This window comes from Phalaenopsis equestris, unplaced genomic scaffold (genome assembly GCF_001263595.1).
Source record: "Phalaenopsis equestris unplaced genomic scaffold, ASM126359v1 Scaffold000002, whole genome shotgun sequence".
Lineage (NCBI taxonomy): Eukaryota > Viridiplantae > Streptophyta > Magnoliopsida > Asparagales > Orchidaceae > Phalaenopsis > Phalaenopsis equestris.
In genome coordinates this window covers 33,395,992-33,415,337 of record NW_018164444.1, presented here as the reverse complement: position 1 = coordinate 33,415,337, position 19,346 = coordinate 33,395,992, and the positions used below count along the sequence as shown (strand labels likewise).

General features: G+C 33.8%; 1 protein-coding gene across 2 annotated transcripts in view; it reads left to right on the top strand.

Moving 5' to 3' along the window:
* LOC110039535 (methyltransferase-like protein 2) overlaps positions 1-15,258 on the top strand; it is a 22,417-nt gene extending 7,159 nt beyond the window's left edge. For both annotated transcript variants that reach the window (XM_020744634.1, XM_020744633.1), the window contains 4 exons: positions 11,082-11,259; positions 11,450-11,539; positions 11,630-11,720; positions 14,885-15,258. In XM_020744634.1, coding sequence (XP_020600293.1) covers positions 11,082-11,259; positions 11,450-11,539; positions 11,630-11,720; positions 14,885-15,030 — 505 coding nt within the window. In that variant the 3' untranslated portion in view covers positions 15,031-15,258. The remainder of the gene's footprint in view (positions 1-11,081; positions 11,260-11,449; positions 11,540-11,629; positions 11,721-14,884) is intronic.
* Positions 15,259-19,346: the final 4,088 nt, after the last annotated feature.

Below are 19,346 nucleotides of genomic sequence, written 5' to 3'. Positions count from 1 at the left end.
ATATATATTATTTTTTTATGTACTTCTAAGATATTGGTTGCTCAAGAAAAGCTCTTTAGGTGTTTTTTTTTTTAATAATGAGGAATCAAAAGTTTTTGTGAAGTAGATTTGTTTGTTTTTATTTAAATAAAATTTCTCATGATGCTAGCCATGGTTTATTAAATTTGGGTTTGAGACTTTTTGTCACTATTCAGGTGAAGCTTAGGATGCACTAATGCTTGGTCATGTTTTTTGTTGATTTCATACTACTAAAATTGGAAAATTTGTATAGTTTTTTTTTATTTCTCTTTTGATTGGAAACTGAAGCTGATTACATAAATCTTAAGTGTACACCGACTTCTTGGATTTTTTTTTTGTAACCTTTTATGGAGTATGGTGACTTAGCACGTAATCAGTGAAATATTTTTGGGGCATTTTCATAAATGCCACCCAATATCTATGTATTTACATATCTAACACCTGAACCTTACTTTTTTTCATTTACATCACCCAAATCTTTGATATTTGTATACGGATAATTGACAGCCACGAGCTCGTAAAATTAATGGGTTTCTTAGGCTTATTCCCAGCTAACGGATATCTGACAGCCATGTGCTCGCGATAAAATTAATGGGTTTCTTAGGCCCATTCCCAACTAACGGATATCTGAAGGATTATACTATTTGAACCTTGTCATTAGGCCTATTATGCACCTTGTCAAATTTATTAAAATCACATGTTGGACTGACCTGGCGGATTGACCTAGCGGACTAAAACATTGACTGTCACATTCCAAAGAGCTGATACACTCACCAGACCCGCCTGCCAAGTTTGCCTCGACCAGTGATCCTCGGGGTTGACAAGTAGCCGAAGTAAGGATCAACATTAAAAGGATTAACATATGCTCCCTCACCATTTATGAGTAGCTTGACATTCACGTCGCGATCTTTTCAACAAGTCACCACGGATAGATTTCATAACGTATGACTCAAAATTTTATATTCATTTTTCCTCTTCATGTATTCAGGGAGGGAAAACTAGAAAAGAGGGAGGGCAATAGACCTTTGGGCTGAAAAGAAGTTAGATTAGCTCCTCCAATCTAATGGGGGAAGATCATCGAGAAAATAGAGAAGCTAGGCCTAGAGAGCACATTCATCCTCTCCTTTCATCCTCTCTATACAGGTCTATTTTGAGTTGTGAGAACCCACGAACTATATAGGAGCCTACGTCCTAAAAGGATTCAACAATATCACATCAATAATACCACTATTTTAACTTTTAAAAAGTGAAATAGATTTTCTTATGCATTGGTAAGTTGGCATGTATGTAAAACTTAAAGTTAGGCTAGAAAAAATTCTGGGCTGATTTTGAAAATAAGGATCCTGAATTTTGAATCTGATAATATTGTCTTTTCGGCTCAAAGTGGTCCTATTGGAGTCATATGCATCAGCCAAACTCAGTGTGGGGTCTATAAAATTGATTTCATCACTTTAGAAGTTTTTAGATTTTTGTCTATATATACTCCTATTTTGTAATTCTTTTTAAAAGGCCTTTCAATATTTTAAGTAGATCTTGAATTACTTAGGAAACAAAAAATGCTTTTTAATAAGAAAAGCATCCCACAATTATTCAAAATTTTCTTATATTTTTAAAATTTAAAGCTTTCTATGAAAGTTTAATAGCCGTTAAAATTAAATTTGTACATTTTCAATAAATCCCAAGGTATACTATTAATTAAAATTACTCATGCTATTATTCAAATACCCTCCATACGTTTTTAAAATAATTTTTAACTCATGTTCGATGAAGTGATTGGCCTAGGGAGTGACACGTGAGCATCTGCGGCAGAAATGTGGAACCAACCCTTTGGAGGGCTGATTCAGTGGGAAATCATTAATGGACTGGTTTGCTCAGTGTTCTTTTCATTCTAACCCTTTTGATTTGTGGGCCTAATTATACCAACCTAATCTAGGATTGGGGCCCATGAAAATGACAATATCTATTTATCCTTTGTCGGTCATTTTAATTTTGGTTTTGAAAAATATAGGAAAATATGAAAATAGTAAATAGTTTTGATATAAATATTATGTTAGAAAATAACATTTTGATTTTAAAATAGGTGAGACCAAACGAGTCTCACATTTTGAATAGTTTGGGTGACTAAGCACGATACCACAAGTAATACACTTATCCCGAAGAATAAACATATCAACTGTAGTAGACTCAATCACCTAAACTAAAGAATTTGTGACATTCGTTTGGTCTGCGAAATATTTTATATTAGGCCAATAAGTTCCTCTACCTAATATAAAAATTAGATAAAATTTATTTTACCTGGGTTTCAAGTTCCTTATAGAGGCAAATCGCTATAGTTAATTACATATTAAATGACCAAAGTCACTTAAGAAAAGTCTCGATTAAAATCAGTGATTTTACTTTCCAGATTTGAAAGTTAAGGTTTTCAAGGTTGGACATAGGAAAATCAAATGGGAGTGGCCCAAACAGGAACAATTATTTTAAGGAATCCAAAGGAGCAAATAGTAGGGGATATCACGGATCCAGGGAGAACCCGGTGACCTCCCACCTATCCTATTGTTTGGCTTTATGTCTTTGAAGTGATGTTGTTTAATGTTTAATCATGCAAATTATTTAGAATTTAGGACTTATATTTGCACGATATCTGATCGTGCAAATAACCTAAAAAGATAGGAGAATTTACACCGTACCATACAGTAACCTCGAAATCCTAAAGCTTTAGGACTTATAATTGCACAACAGGGTTGTGCAAAAGCCTAAAGGTGATATGTGAGGGTTTATGTTGCACGAGGCAAATCACCTCGAATTCTTATGGGTTGTTATTTAAACTAAGAAAAGTGATCGGTGTGAATGTGTTTTGATATCGCAAATCCATTTTGAAGTTGCACTTCTGAATGTACTCGTCGTGCTGCCCACAGTGTTCGCTCCAAAACTCTTCATAGTAGAACCTTCAGGTTTAATGTTAATCCTATATAACCACTAGGTTTTCTTATACTAAGGTATAGTGTGTATCAAAATAATAAAACATGCAGTATAAAAGAAAAGAATAGTGAAATGTACAGTAAAGAGAAAGAACAGTATAACATGCTGAAAGAATAGTATAACGTGCTAGGAAAAACAGTATAACATGTTAGGAAAAGCAGTATAACATACTAGGAAATAAAAATATTGCGATGTAACTCACACCTGTAAATTTGAGAAAAACTACTACTCCTTTAAGATAGCTATTGTTCACTGTGTAAACAAAAGAAAAATTGCTTGGAAAATTCGAGAAAATCGACAAATAAATCCACAAAGAAAGACTCGGGAAAATCGACTAGTAATAATTTAAATAAAACTGTCAAAATCTCGGGAAAATCTCTGAGAAAATACCACGAGTGCTTTGTCGAAAAATTTCAAGAAAAAATATATGAAAAGTCTGAAAAGAGGGGACTGCAAGCACTTGGGTCGGGGCTAGGCTGAAATATATATTTGTACTCGAGGCACGTCGAAATCTACTCGGTCACTCGGATGTATAAAGCCCGCTACTCCACTAGAAGGATGTCCTACTGAACCTAACTTAGGAGGTACTCCTTAGCTCAGGATCGTTAATCAACAAGTGGACAACCCAATTGTAACATATTTAAAATTTAAGTTTTAGCATGCACATATATTTCAAGCATACAAAAGAAAAGTCATATCAATTTTTGTAGTGAAAATATTTTTTATAAATATTGTATCTGTTCTTATCAATTTAATTTATCAATTTTATTTTAAAAGAAAATACAGTTATCCACAAGTCGATCGCGTCATCGGGCGTAGGACTACCAACAACCTAAGAAGGTACGTGTCCCCCTCTAGTCTTATGTCGGTGAATGATACTTTCATCCTAGAGTTCATTATGTCCCAGAATTGAGTCTTGGTGTTGTAGGATGAGATATCATTTTGTTCTACCACCGGCGTGTCTTTGTCATCATCACCCTACGCCTCAAAACAAAACCGACCTACTTGCGACCTTGCTTGATGGTTTCACATGTAGCAAAAGACTATACAATAGCACTTATGTATCAGACATAAGAAAAAAAAATCGAACCAAGAAGCAAGGAAAGAAAAGAATAAAAATGGGGATGAGAGAGAGGAGAGAGAGGAGAGGAGACACTGATTCACCTAAAACATCGAAGAGACAGATGATGAATCAACCCTCAAAACTGTAGCAAAAAGACCTAGGAAAGAGGGCCCAAGTTCCTTGAATCAATCCAAGAATGATATCAGATCAACCCATAAAAGTTATCATTTCCAAATATTATTTCGAATTAAATCGAAATGAGCTCGAAAGCTAAGGTTAAGACTATACTCATGGCTTCCTCCATCTGCATGCACTCACACCCAAACCTGAACCTATGTATATCATTTATGCCTCTCCAAATTTTTAATATCAAACATACAAATACACTTTTCCAAATGGCTCTTTTATATTTTCTCGAATCCTTTCAATTTCCGCCTTTCACTAAAAGCCTTTTCACTTCATATAATCATATTTCTTTCCAATAAATGTTCATAACCTGGGCAACCATAAAGGATAGCCACTATACACCTAGGCTCACAAGTAGAACTAAAAAAAAAGGAGCCACCATGTCCCCAAACAAGCTCACGGCCAAGCACGACAAAGAAGGGAAAAACAACCCAAAAACAGACTTCCAAATAGCTCACGGGTAACAGCAGGAAGGAGAGTGGGGCTTACGGGTAAGACCAGGAAGGAGGGCAGCCAAGCCTCATAGCAAACCCACAAGTAGGAATTGTGAAATACACAACAAAACTTCAACATGAGTCCACAATTTAAAATAAGAAATAAGGCAAAAGCTTATAAGTAGGGGCAACAAAGAGAAAACTAAACCCGAACCATGTCACAACACCAAAGAACCGCTGCAGTAAGGTTCACGGGCAAAGGGCAGGAAGGGGAACGCCACCACAGCACAACCTACGAGTAGGGGTTACAAGATAAGCCCATCTAAGCTTAGCTCATGGGTAAAGATATTAGGGAGGGCAAGCCGAGCCTAGTATAAGAGCTAAACCGAGAGGTGTAAGGAGGAAATCCAGTCCCAACATAAGGGCAAAACCCGTAGGCCATAGGAGCCAAATCCAGCCCAGCAGGAGGGGAAAAACCGAACCCCATAAAAGGTAAAATTCAGCCCAAGTCTACCACAAAAAGAAGTTCTCAAAGGAGCGAAAACCGAAATCCATAAAGGCTCAACAAAAAGAAATTTTCCGGCACATATTCAATCTCCAAAGGAGCAAAAAAAACGTGGCCTATAAAGGGTCTATAAAGGCTTAAAGCAAAGAAAACTTCCAACTTATATGCAGTCCCAAATGAGCCAAAAATCATGACCGACATAAGGGACAAAACAAAATATTATTTCAGCTGAACCGAGCCTAGCTTCAGGTCAAACCGAATCTAGCAAAAGGGAGCAAAAACAGGGAAACATTCCAGGTAGATCGAACTCATCAAATGGGTCAAAACAAAGCCATAAAAATCAGATTTCATGAATCCTTAAAATTTCTTGCTTCTTGCACCCCAGCATATGTTTTAAGCAGGAATTGATAACAGGAAATAGATAAGTGTAATGAATTCCTAAAGCCAAATATTTCTCAGTATTGAAATGAATTTCGAAAATAACAATAATAAAAGACTTCAACATTTCGTTTCCAACATGTATTCTAATAAGGGGCAGCAAGAGAAGCAAGAAACGAGCCCCAAACATAATTTTTCAACTCATAAAAAAAATAATTTCCAGCATGTATCAATACCTAGGCTTCAAAATAAACTAAGTCATTCCTCCATTGACCTTTGCAAGAGGATAGAGATGCCTCAACATGTCGTCCTAGATAAAATAGAATAGAGATAAGGAGAAGAATACCTACTTTCAACAAATTTAAAATAAAATTGAAAGATAATTCCAGGAAAACCACTCCAAGAGAAATATTTCCCCTAAAAACTTCAAGAAACGACAACCACGAATGCTCCACGCCACAATCACCCGAAAATACACAATCACACGAATGCTCCACGCCACAATCACCCGAAAATATAGCTTAGAGAGGACTTTCATCAAAATAAACAGCACTCCACGAACACTTCACACTCCAAGCGCACGAGAAAACAGATCTAGAGAAGATTTTAGGATAGTTTTCTTCCCTAAAAGCTTCCCACAACAGAAACACAACCTCTCCTTTCTCTCCCAAAAGTTTTTCAACAACCTCACACAATAATCCCAAACGCCTTTTCATAGACAGAGAAGAGAAAATAGACCTCCACCTACCAACCACACTGGCCAACCAATCATGAAGAGAGAAAAGAAGCGTCACAATAAAGGGGAAGAGCGCATAGCCTCGAGTAGAAGGAAAGTCTGTCAGCTCACCTCCTCTAATTGGAGAGTCGAACGACTGTCGTGCTACGTAAAGAAGGGGAAGAGACAGGGAAGAAGACGGGAGCCGCATGGATCCACCGTGGAACCTAGGGCACGGGCGAGAGGGAGCGGGACGAGCGCAAGCCCTGTTCGAACTCATGAATGGGTCGAACATGGAGAAGGGGTGCGGGTGGTTCCGTAAATAAGGTTTAGGGTTTAATGTGATTATTATTTGGGGGTAAAATTTATAAAAAAGTATTTAATATTTTAAAAAATAAAAATTGAATTTGTGTTTTATTCGTGCGTCTAAACATAACAAAATTGGTATCATTTTTGAGTAATTTTGACATTCCGGACGCGTTGGCGCGGTCCGTTTCCCCGTTGGAGGTCGTTTGGAGAAGTTTGCATTTTCACCCATCTTTTAGGCTCAATTGAAGTCCGATCCTGTGCAACTTAGCGAATTTTGTGCATTGTGTGTGTGTGTGTGACGATAAAGTCTTGAGGAGGTTTTCCTAGGGCTTGAGATCCTATTGGGAACTCCTCCCTGAGTCTCCACACAATAACCCTTAACCGCTCGTCCATAAGACGATGATTTTGAGATCATAAATGCTAGACATCACGGGAAAATATGAAGTGGCTGGAATTTCTAAAAATGGTGGGTCTCAATTCTAGTTCTCTAAGATAGTCAATAGAAACTCCTAGAGCTAGATCCTAGGATCCTAAGAAAGAGTAATGACCTAAAAAATGAGGTCAACATTGTTGCAAGTGGTTCTTAGCTGAGGTGTTCTGCTGCCATTGATTATTGGAACTACATTTATAACAACTTTGACGACCACATTTCATAATAGTAAACATTCCATTATTATCTTCTTAACCCTCAAATGTTTTATATTTTAATCCTTTAATCTATTATTAACCCCTCACAGTTCTAATTGTTAACTTTCCTATTCATAACAGTTTAGGATTAAAATGAACACATCTATTAAGTCTAAGGATCATTTTAATCTTTTAGTCAGTCTGAGTTTTAGCCTTAGGCTCTTCTTGGCATTTTTCTTTTCTATTTTGTATTCCTATCTACTGTTGTGAGGCAAACTCCACACCAAAAATAGTGCCGACACCTATCTACTGTTGTGGTGTCTTGTTGATGATAAAGTTGATTATCGTTTGGTAAAATCATGTTATAAGACTTTTGTCTAAATTATTGAAATACTTATGACTGCTTGGTAAACATTTTTTGGCGTTGATACAAGTTAATTGAATGACCAAAATGAATATTATTATGATTTGCGTACAATTATTATAACATATTCTATTAGTGCTTAATTTTAAAGTGTTAAAATGACTAGTTCATTGATTAATTAGGTAAGAAAGTTAATGATACTAGAGTTAACCTAAACAACAATACATAACAAAATATTGTTGCTGAAATTCAAATAGGGAAGTTACAATCACACAACTGAAAGGGGAAATTACAACGACAATACCCATGGAAATCTGAAACTGAGACAAATGATAACACCAATTCAAACTATGGTGGATCATAGGTGATGGTGGTAGTTGTTGGGGGTCTAGAGTGATGGCTGTAAGGTGGGAGCGTGGAACAAGTGGGGGGATATGACAATGAAAGAACAGATCCTTGCTGTCTTGGGCGCCAGCAAGGTGGAATTCAGGTTCCCGAAGGCTGGAACAACGGACATGTGGCAGGGAGGTGATGTACTAGGACCAGCATCTAGTGGGAAGAGCAAAGGATTTTTGATGGTCGGAATAGTGATGGCAGCAAACGGGAGTGTTGAAATTGTAGACATCGAAGAGGGAGACTGGAACATTGATGGCGGCGAGGAGGGAGACGTGGGGCTGCATGTAGGGGCTTTTTTTGGTTGGGGGGGTGTGGAGAGGTGATGTTGCAGCAGTTACAGTGTTGGCACAACGACAGGGAGGTGTGGAGGATGGGAAGTTATCATCTTGCTCTGCCCTCCATAAAATGGACTTGTGGTCGGTGCATAACTCGTGTCTTAGTAGTTGAATAGTTAAAAGAAAAATGTCTTTAAAGATAAGTTTAATTAAATATGATTTATTTTATATTAAATGTTCTTTGAAGGGTTCTAGAAAAGAACGATGTTCATATGACGTAATTTCAAGTCATTAAAGATATTTATACTAGAGTTGTTAGCTGTGTTCGAATAGAGGAGGATTGATCAAGTATTTTACTATTTCAGTTAGATTACATCAGGGATCGGCTTTAAACGCTAATATTTTTGCTTTAGTTATGGATGCTCTTATTGACATTCATATGAGGATGTACGTTAGTGTGCTTTTCACTGATGATATTCTTCTTGTGGATAAGACTAAAGAAAGAGTTCAAAAAAATTTTGAATTATAAAAGTCTACATTAGAGTCTAAAGGCCTTTGTTCGAGTAGATCTAGAACTGAATACATCGGATGTAATTTTAGTAGTAGTAGATCTGGTGGCAGAGTTGTAACTATGAGTGATCAAATCATTAAAAGTTGTGAACGTTTTAAATATCTAGAGACTATTGTTCAAAGTGATGGTGATATAGATTGGGATGTTGTTAGTATATTTTATTTGGATTGGTTGAAGTGGAGAAATGCATTCGGCCTATTGTGTGATAGAAAAATACCACTTAGACTTACAGGAAAATTTTATAAGACGGTGGTGAAACCTGCAATGGCTTATGACACATAATGTTGACCTTTGATGGAGAAGCATAAAACTAAGTCAAGTGTTGTTGAGATGAGAATGCTTAGGTGGATGAGTACTTGACAGTTAGAGATAAAATGCATAACGAATGTATCCGTGAAAGGCTTAGTGTAGCTCCAGTGGCAAATAAGATTAGAAAGTCATCTTAGATGGTTTGGTCACATTAAACATCGACCATTTGATATTCCCATTAGGAGAGTACATGTTTTAGATTTGAATTTTGCTAAGAAAGACAGAGGTAGACCTAAAAATACTTGGGCATATTGTATAAAAAATGATCTTAATCTATTTGAATTAAATGAAAATATGACACTCAATAGGATACAATAGAGAAAAAGATTCATGTAGCCAACCCCACTTAGTGACATCTTTTGATATAAGGTTTCTTTAACTTTTGTTTTAATTTTTATATAGCTAGATGATAGCATTTATAGCCATTTTGAGCATGTGAATATCTTAAAAACACACAAATAAGTGTTCTAGGGTTCAATTTAACCCCATAGTTATTAATAAGTGTGTACATATGATAACTAATTATTTTAGGAGAAATTTTTGTGAGTAGATTACGCTTAAGAAAAATTTTAGTGGGTTGGTTTAGGGAATTTTGAGTTCCATCACTTAAGATGTCTTACTAATAAAAGATGTCAAGATTAGTGTAGTTCTCTTCAATATTCATTATGCACCTAATTTTGGAAGTAAATAATTCTAGTAATTAAAAGAAAGTGCATAATTTTATTTTCATTAAGCTCATTTTTTTTGTAGAGTGTTGAGATATGAGGATTTTTGTTTTTTTTTTTTTTTGGTTGAAGAAAATGGACAATTCGGTTAAAATAATTTTGGGCATATTGATCCTGTATTTCTTTAATGGTGAACTGATTTTTTCATTATAGTGACTAAGGTTGTGAGAGCATAAGTGACATTTGTCTTTTTTTTGGTAATATAAACCCATATCATTATTAGTGATTCTAACAATATTAGTGATTTTTGAGATTTCCTAAACATGAGGAGGGATTAACATGAAAGGAACATGTGATCAACATTCACTCTAAGGAATAATGCCTAAAGTTGTTTAGCAATCTCACAATATGTTCAACAAAAAATTTTCATTGTAAAAAATTTAAAAAAGGAGGGAAAACATAGATTTGAGAATTTAAGAAGGTCGATTCCCTAATCTATAATAATGATCCCAAATAGTATCTTTATTAGAAATAGATATAAAGGGAAAAGTTGAATGATTGTTATAACTATTACTGCCTTTAATTAGATATTGCCAGTCCTTTTCTATGGATATCATGTAGAAAATAGGAGAATGACAAAATATTATTTGCATTATCATACATTTAAAGGGCATTTATGCATATAGTGTCTATATTTCTGTAAAATGAGTAATAATTAGGATTAAATTTTTTTTTCTAAAGCTCCTTGAATTTATGTGCTTCAGATTTTCATCTCCGCCTATTGCCAAGAATCTGCGTCTCTTTTGTCTGATTTTGTTGTCTGTCAATTATAGCTAGCTGCACTATCAATCATAACTTCACACCCTCCATCTCTAGCATGTAATTACTTATAATTTCTTTCTGAAATTATTCCTACATACACTGCCACCCTTTTAATTTGGAGCAGCTGACATTTCCAATAAATTTGATGAAAGACTGATCTTCATCTATAAATTTAATCTTGTTAATTGCTGGTGCCCAAAACTTACTGGGGCATTTACTTACATACCACACAATTCTTATATATTTGCATACCTAACACATAACTTTTGATATTTACATGCATATTTGCCAAATATTTAAACATAACATGAAAAATACCACTGTTACTAACATATTAGAAGTGAAGTACACCAGTGTTATGAATGTAAATTTCAAACTTTAGGTGTTAGATTATGTAAATGCATAAGTATTGTGTGGCATGTATGTAAATTTCCCAAATTTATTTTGCTGCTATATTCATCGTAGGTACCCGACATTACCAAATCGATACTTATTGTACCTCCCTATCAAACAACTTGTTCATACAGAGGGGGCTCTCATTGTATTATGGATGACGAATAGAGGGAAGCTTCGTTTATTCGTTGAAAAAGAATTATTTCCAGCTTGGGGAGTGACCGATATCAGAACTTCTTACTGGTTGAAGGTAAATTCCATTTTCCCTTCTTCTTTTTGAGAATTATTGAATTAATGAAAATTTATATTTCTTTATGGCCATAGAAATCCCGATTTCATTTCATTTCATGCTTATTAGTTAATCAATATGCTGTTTAGCTTTTTGATAGGCTATTTGGAGCCTTCTTTGATGGTTACAATTTGTTCCCATTATCATATAGATAAAACCTGATGGTTCTCTGCTTGGTGACTTGGGCTTGATTCATCACAAACCTTATGAATACCTTCTTCTTGGCTATGTCAATAAAAAGGTCAGAGTTTCAGTATTTTCTTCAGTTTTTCATGCCAAGGCTTAGATCCTTCTTTCCATTTGCCCATTTTGTTTGTGTGAGATGTTGTAGAAAATTGAACCTGATTCCAGCCAAAATTTGCGAGAGAACCAAATCCTCATCAGTATCCCTGGTGCTTACTCGCGGAAACCTCCACTGGGAAGTATCCTAATGCAACAATCACATCTGCCATTTCATTATAGTTAATGTTTGTTTTATTAACTTTTATTTTTATGAACATAAGAGTGAAGAATAGTTGCAACGAAATAAGATTTATGATTGTAATATATTAGCATAAGCTTTTGAGTTGTAGGCGTCCAATCATTAATATATTTGTTTCAACTTCTAATAATATCCTTAATTGTGAGATTCAGAAACTTATTTTTAGTCCCAATATGCTTTTTATCTTCTGCGGATCGCTTTTATTTTTTATTTTTATTACATTTTAATAGGGTCCCTTTGACATTACTTTTGTTTCTTATTTTTTCTTTAATTTTTTTACAATATGTTTTGTTTGTATAGTTTTTATATGTTCTTATTTTTTGTTTTAAAAAATAAATCTAACTTATTTTTAAAAACACTCTAACATTTAAAATATTTCTAATATTTCTCATAATCTAAAATATTTCTCATAATCTATTTGGATTTATGTCAGGCAAGTCTACTATGGAAGCTATACATTTATTGAGAGGTTTGATTGGAAGTATAGAGTAAGGAAGATCTATATATGATTTTTATTGATATAGAAAAAACTTAGGATAAGGTTCCAAGCTAAGTTCTTTGGAGTGTTCTAGAAAAGAAATATGTTGATCTGATTTATTTTCAAGTCACTTGAGATATGTATGCTAGAGTCGTTACTTGTGTTCAAACAAAATGAGGACTGATCAATTATTTTCCTATTTTAGTTGGATTACGTCGGGCTTTCCTATTTTAGTTGGATTGCATCGGGGATTGGCTTTAAGCTAATTACTTTTCTATTCCAAGAGAAGTTCTTTGGAGAGTTCTAGAAAAGAAATATGTTGATCTAACTTATTTTCAAGTCACTTAAGATATGTATACTAGAGCTGTTACTTGTGTTTGAACAGAAGGAGGACTAACCAATTACTTTCCTATTTCAGTTGGATTACATCGGGGATCGGTTTTAAGCCCATATCATTTTACTTTTGTTATGGATGCTCTTACTAGACATTTATAGGAGGTACTTGGTATATGTTTTTCGTTGATCATATCATTCTTGTGGATAAGATAGAGAAAGAAGTCAGGAAAAAGTTGAATTATGGAGGTATACTTTACAGTCTAAAGGCCATTGTTTGAGCAGATCTGAACTGAATAAATGGCATGTAATTTTAATAGCAGTATATCTATTGGTAGGGTTGTAACAATAGGTGACCAAATATTAAAAGGAATGAACATTTTATATTTCTAGGTTCTATTGTTCAAAGTGATGGTGATATAGATGGGGATGTTATTAGTAGAATTCAAGTTGGTTCAAGTTGGATGGTTGAATGGATGGTTGAATTGGAGGAATGCATCGAGCCTATTATGTGATAGAAAAGTAAGTCGTAGGCTTAAAGGATAATTTTATAAGATGGTGGTGAGACTTGAAATGCTTTATGGTGCAAAATGTTGGCTTATAAAAGAGAAAACATAAAATAAAGTTAAGTGTTGCTGAGATGAGAATGCTTAGGTGGATGGGGGGCTTTACACTTTGAGACAAAATGTGAAACAAATATATCCTTGAAGGGTTGGTGTTGTAATAACTAATTTTTTAAGATATACTCCAAAGTTCAGATGCATCGGATTTCAATCAAAATAATTTTATAAAATTTTATATGAAAAATCGAGCAATTTGATTGATAATATTATATATAAATTTTTAATGTATAGGAAGATATACAAATCAGAAGTAATAAGTTTAATTTATTTAATTAAGCCCTTAACCTTAATCCCACACTTTTACTGTAGTCATCGCCTTACATGATTTTAACCTTGGGGGTCTCAATTGAAGGGAAAATATTTCCATACGGAATACGCACGCAGTTCTGCGTGCGTACTCCATTAACCCCGCAATACCCCCATAATAGGACCCGCAAAAGTTATTGGAAGGTTATTGACGTTATATGTTATTGAAATTAATACCCCAATAACCTCCTAATAATCCCCAATAACCGCAAAACGGACTTTATGGAGGGGTTATTACGCAGGCAGAACTGCATGCATATCCCGTATGGAAATATTTCCCCAGTTGAAGGGAAAAAATTTGCGTATGTAAGACGTACGCAGAGCTGCGTACGTCTGTAACCTACAAATAGGTTACAGGGAGGGTACTGGGGGGTTATAACCGCGTTATACCCCCTGTAACCTCCATATAACCTACTGTAAGATCAAATGTGTGTAGAAGACAAGAGCAACGAACGAAAATATATAAATTTTTACTTGTTAATTTTAATTTTTTTCTTCAGTGGCTCTTTCATGTATTATTTGAATATTAAATTGTTATTGTTAGAATTGCAATAAGAATAGTAGTGAATTGATTTCCATCGTCTGTTTCTATCTTGATAAACTCCATGCCTCGGGCCATGTCGTGATAAGTGTAGCTCCAGTAGTAGACAATATTAGAAAGAATCATCTTAAATTTTTTGATCACATTAAACATCGACCATCTGATGATCTGGTTAGGAAAGTAGATGCTTTAGATTCTATATGCTAATAAAGGTGGAGGTAGACCTAGAAAGACCCAGGCATGTTGCATAAAAAATGATCTTAATTTTTTTAGAATTAAATAAAAATATGACACTCAATAGGAAAAGGATTCATGTAGCTTTTCCGACTTAGTCGGATAAGGGTTTGTTGTTGTTGTTGTTGTTGTCAAACTTTTAAAAATTGTTTGAGTGTTTTTAAAACAGCTAGCTCAATCAAACAAGTTTTAACTCAAATCAAAATATAGAGAAAACAAAGTATAAAAAATAAAAGATAAAATTAATCCCAAATGCCCCCCGTCCCATAATGTTTTGATTTGAAACGTTAAAATAATACAACTTTGTCTTTTAAAAGACTCAAAATATCTAAAATATTGTGTTTTCAAAAACATGGTAATTTGTTTTTGAAAACAAAAGATAAAATATATAAAAACACCCTAATAAAAAGTTTATTAAAACTAAAGAAAAAAAAAAAAACTTCCGCAATACACTTGACAATTCACAAATGTGGTTAACATAGATGAATTTGATTATACATCTCATTAATATTGGTTTATATTATAATATTGGAATTGAGGATAACATTTCAGTTATATATTTTTAGCTGCTTGTTCTTAACTTGAACCAGAATTGCTATCAGACCATGTTCCAGGTCCCAAGCCTTCAAGATGCATAGAACTATTTGCGAGGGAGCTGTTAGCTGATTGGACTTCTTGGGGAAATGAACCTCTCCGCTTTCAAGACTCAAGAAATTTTATTGAAATGAAAGCTTAGAATGGTTTTATGCGCTGACAGTTAGTTGATTCTGTAAGTTCAATACAATCCCCTAATAAGCCGATCTCTATTGCTGAAGTATTAATTTTTTTTGCTGGCAATTCCATGTGTAATATTAATTTTTGTTTTCACAGTTTCAGTGTGTAATTCTTTATATATTAACTAATTATTATGGTATATTAGTTAAGAAATAGCACAAGCGCTGTTCTTCAATGATAGTGGCAAGAGGCGGAGAGCTTGTTTTGTTTTTATTTCAATATTTGTGATGTATATGTGATTTCCCTAGTGTACTTCTTATCATAATGAGCCTTATAGGGCATTTTTATTTAGAATTTAAGTATTTGGAGAAGATTTTTAGCCACTTTAATTTGCATATTTTATTGTCATGGATCAAAATATTGCGTTCATGTTGGATATTGCATTGAAGTTGACTTTTTGTCAAATATAGAATCTGCATAATCTGCATCAATGGTCAGATCGTCTCTTTCTTTTTAAATAAAATTCTTTTATTGGGGGTCCCCTTGAGATATTAAAAAATTATACATTGCTTTAAGATGTCCCCTTAAGATATTAAAAAGGTATACGTTGCTTCAAGATGTGATTTCTTAGAATTATGTCTGAATTGACTTGCCAATAATATAGATAATATCAAGTTTAGTTTTCTCTTAAGTTTATGAAAGGAGAATTTTTGTACTATAATATTTTTTGGAGCATTCTTAACTTTATAATTAAATTCCATGCAATTTTTAGCAAACTTGCTTCCCAACTTGTATGTTTCTTTCGACGGGCGTGCTATGTAATTTTGTTGTAATGTGAAGATTTACATTAAGAACATGAGATTTTAATGTCATGATGATGTCGTCGAGATAAATTAGTAGTGGCGAGACTTTCGGAAACTATGTTTCACAAAGAATATAAGATTTCTTTTGACTTTATTATCTCATTTTGAGCGTTAATTTTTTGAATCTTTCGAACCATGCTTTTAGAAATTGCTCCATTCTGAGCAATACTTATTTCAACTCATGTACTTCTTTGATATAAATTTGTGCTAGATCTTGATGGGGCACACTTTCTCTTTTAGATCACCATGTAAGGTATTGTTCATATTAAATCATTGTATTTATCAATCCTTATTTATTATAAATGATACAAGAATTCAAGTAGCATTCATTTTTTTAGCATATACAGTGAAAATTTCAAGATAATTTATCTCATATATATAAACTTAGCATTTGGCCATTATTTTGATTTCATACTGTTTTAGTGCGCCATTCGATCTATATTTTATTGCAAAAAATGCATCTATATCATACTAATTGCTTTCATACTAATTGCTTTCCTTTTAATAGTGGCACCAATTTTCATATTCTGTTTTTGTAGAATTTCCATTGCTTCCATCATACAATTATTCCAATTCTTATGTTCGCTAGCGGTTGTTATACAATTGTTTATAGGCTCAATAAATCCCTTGATGTATTTAATGATAGAGATTGATTTGATTGATTTTACTTGCATGGATAGAAATGCCATTCTATGAATAAATTTATCATGGCTTAGGAGAGGGTGGCTTTGGTACAAGTTTTGCTTCATGTAAGAGTGGATTGTTTTGAAGTAAAATTGTTTGTTGAGATAAGACATAAGGAAGGGCTTATTTGTGAATGATATATATATATATATATATATATTTGTTGAGTTTTAGTAACAAAGTCTAATTTGACTACATTGAATGTGATATCAACCTGCCACTTTTCTTATGAAGAGATGGCAGTGCTTCTGCACTTTTTGAGTGGAAGAGTGGCCAATAAAGACATTTAATTACTTTTGGATTAATTTTTCATTCGTTTGCTTTGGGGCATTGTATGAATAAAGGTAACATCGTCAAATGTCTTGCGAACAAGTTTGTTTTTGATTAGGAGCAAAACCAAATTATGTCCAGGGCGAGCAATTGCCCGTTATGGGATTTGAGATTCGTACAGTTTAAGCCATTTAGTGATTTTGCCCCTTCTTGATAAATTTTTTTGTCCAATACATAAAAAAAAAGTAAATATTTGATGATTTTGCCCACTCTCAAGCATTGAGCTGGTTCGGGTAGAAGAATTTGAGTAGGATTTATGTTGTACTCTTGCGCCCATGGAACCTTGTTGATACTTTGTTTATGGTTTGATTAGCTATTGAAATAGCTTCCCTACAATATGATTTTAAGCATCTTTTCAAGAAAAAAAGAGCTCTTGTGGCAAAAAATGGTCAATTTTTCTTTCTTTCTTTTTTTTTTCTTTTGCGGTGTGTACCCATGAAAGAACTCGCATATTATTATTTTTTCATGGTAGTATGAGGGGAGCATTGCTATAAAAATCAACATTGTCAAATCTACCCCTTTTAGTTCCAATGCCAAATTGATTTTTTATCATGTTAAAAATTGTTGGAATGTTAATATTTACATTATTTTTTGCTTTTTTTACAAAAAGGTACGCATCGGTGCAATCAAGATAAATGATAAATGATAAATCATGGATCTTCAAAGATGTTCGGTGTAAAGATTGATCCCCGAGTGTGATTATGAATACGGGTAAAAAAATATTGGATCCTTATGTTACTTTTTGAAATTTACTTCATTTATATTTGCCAAATCATAGATATCTGAATGAATTTCCTTAATATTAATATTTTTTAATACAAAAAAAAGATTTATAAAAAATAAAATAAGAATTGCCAGGATGCTAATGCTGGAGTTATATCCTTTAAAATTGTTTTTACAATCAAATCATCTTCAAAGATTAAAAAATTTTGGAGCATTAACATGTCCACCACACAATTCTTATATTTTTGCATAACTAACCACTAAAATTTCATATATATATGCTTACTACATTAATTTTTAACAAAACATCTTCTAAACTATTGTTGATGGATCATCAATAAATTTATCGTCTAGTATGAATCTCAATGCATTTTTTAGGTAATGAATATTTCAGATTCAAATTTAAGATCATAAAGGGTCCCAAATTTTAGCAAGTGTATAATCAAGCTGACCGTCTCTACAAGATGAACCTGATAATACCTAAGTTTTTTCAATCTGAGTGCAACAAACTCGGATGAAGCCATTAAAGCACTTTTGAAAGTTTTGAATAATCAATTGAATGTTTAAAATGAATTTTAAAGTTGACATACTTATATTTAAATTGAGCGTATTAACGAGAGGAATCTAATAAATTAACACTCACTTAATTTTGAGGTCATTAAGACCCTCAAATTATTAAAAATCTCCTATGATCAAGGGAGATTTATGTGGGTCGCTCGATCAGGTGGTTGGAAAAGTTATTCTCCAATAAACTAAAATGCCCCTAACCTAAAGGCTTTAAATAGACTTTTCTCTTCACTTGAGGAGCGAGGAGAAGAGAAGGAATTTCAAAACCCATTCTAGACTGAAAACCCGATAATAACTTCTACTCTATGGTCGTCAACCATCTCCTATCTATTGTCGTCAACCACCACCCGTCAATTACCAAGGACCAAACAGGCTGTCCTTGCTTGTCGACGTTGGCAACCCCTGCTTGCTAATATTATGTCCCCAATACAGTTATAATGTATAACACCATATTGAAGACCCAACTATTCCAATATCCGTCGACCATCACCACTTGCCATCATCGACCACCAGCCACAAATAAGCAATGCTTACGACCATCATAGCCAAAATATGGTAGTTGTACCTAATATATGTATCTTTATTTACGCTCTATGCTCACAATTGTAATGTCTAGCGTAAAATTGCACTTCCATTATGAGAAAAGGGTTCCAACCACCAACTACAACTTATGCGACCCACTACCACTACAAGTTTCAACTATGACATTTGCGACCAACTAACATTATTGTAGCTCCCAATTATGACCTATATGACCAACTGCTACTACAATTTTTAATTATGACTTTTGTGATCAATTGACACTATTATTGCAATCCCAAATAAGGTCTTTGTGGCCAATTACTACTACATATTCTAATTGTAGCATTTGTGACCAACTGATGGTGTTACAATCACCAACTATGATCTATGTGGCCATGTGATATTGCAGTCATCAATTACTGTCTATATGACCAACTCCTACTATAAATTCTAAGTACAAATTCAATATCCAACTAACATTATTGTAGTTAATAACTATAGTCTATGTGGTCAATTGACTCTATTGCATTCACCAACTACGATACATGTGGCCAACTTATGATATTGCAGCCACCAATTACAACATATATGATAACTATTGCAATAAATTCTAACTACAACATCTATGACTAATTAGTATTATTTCAGT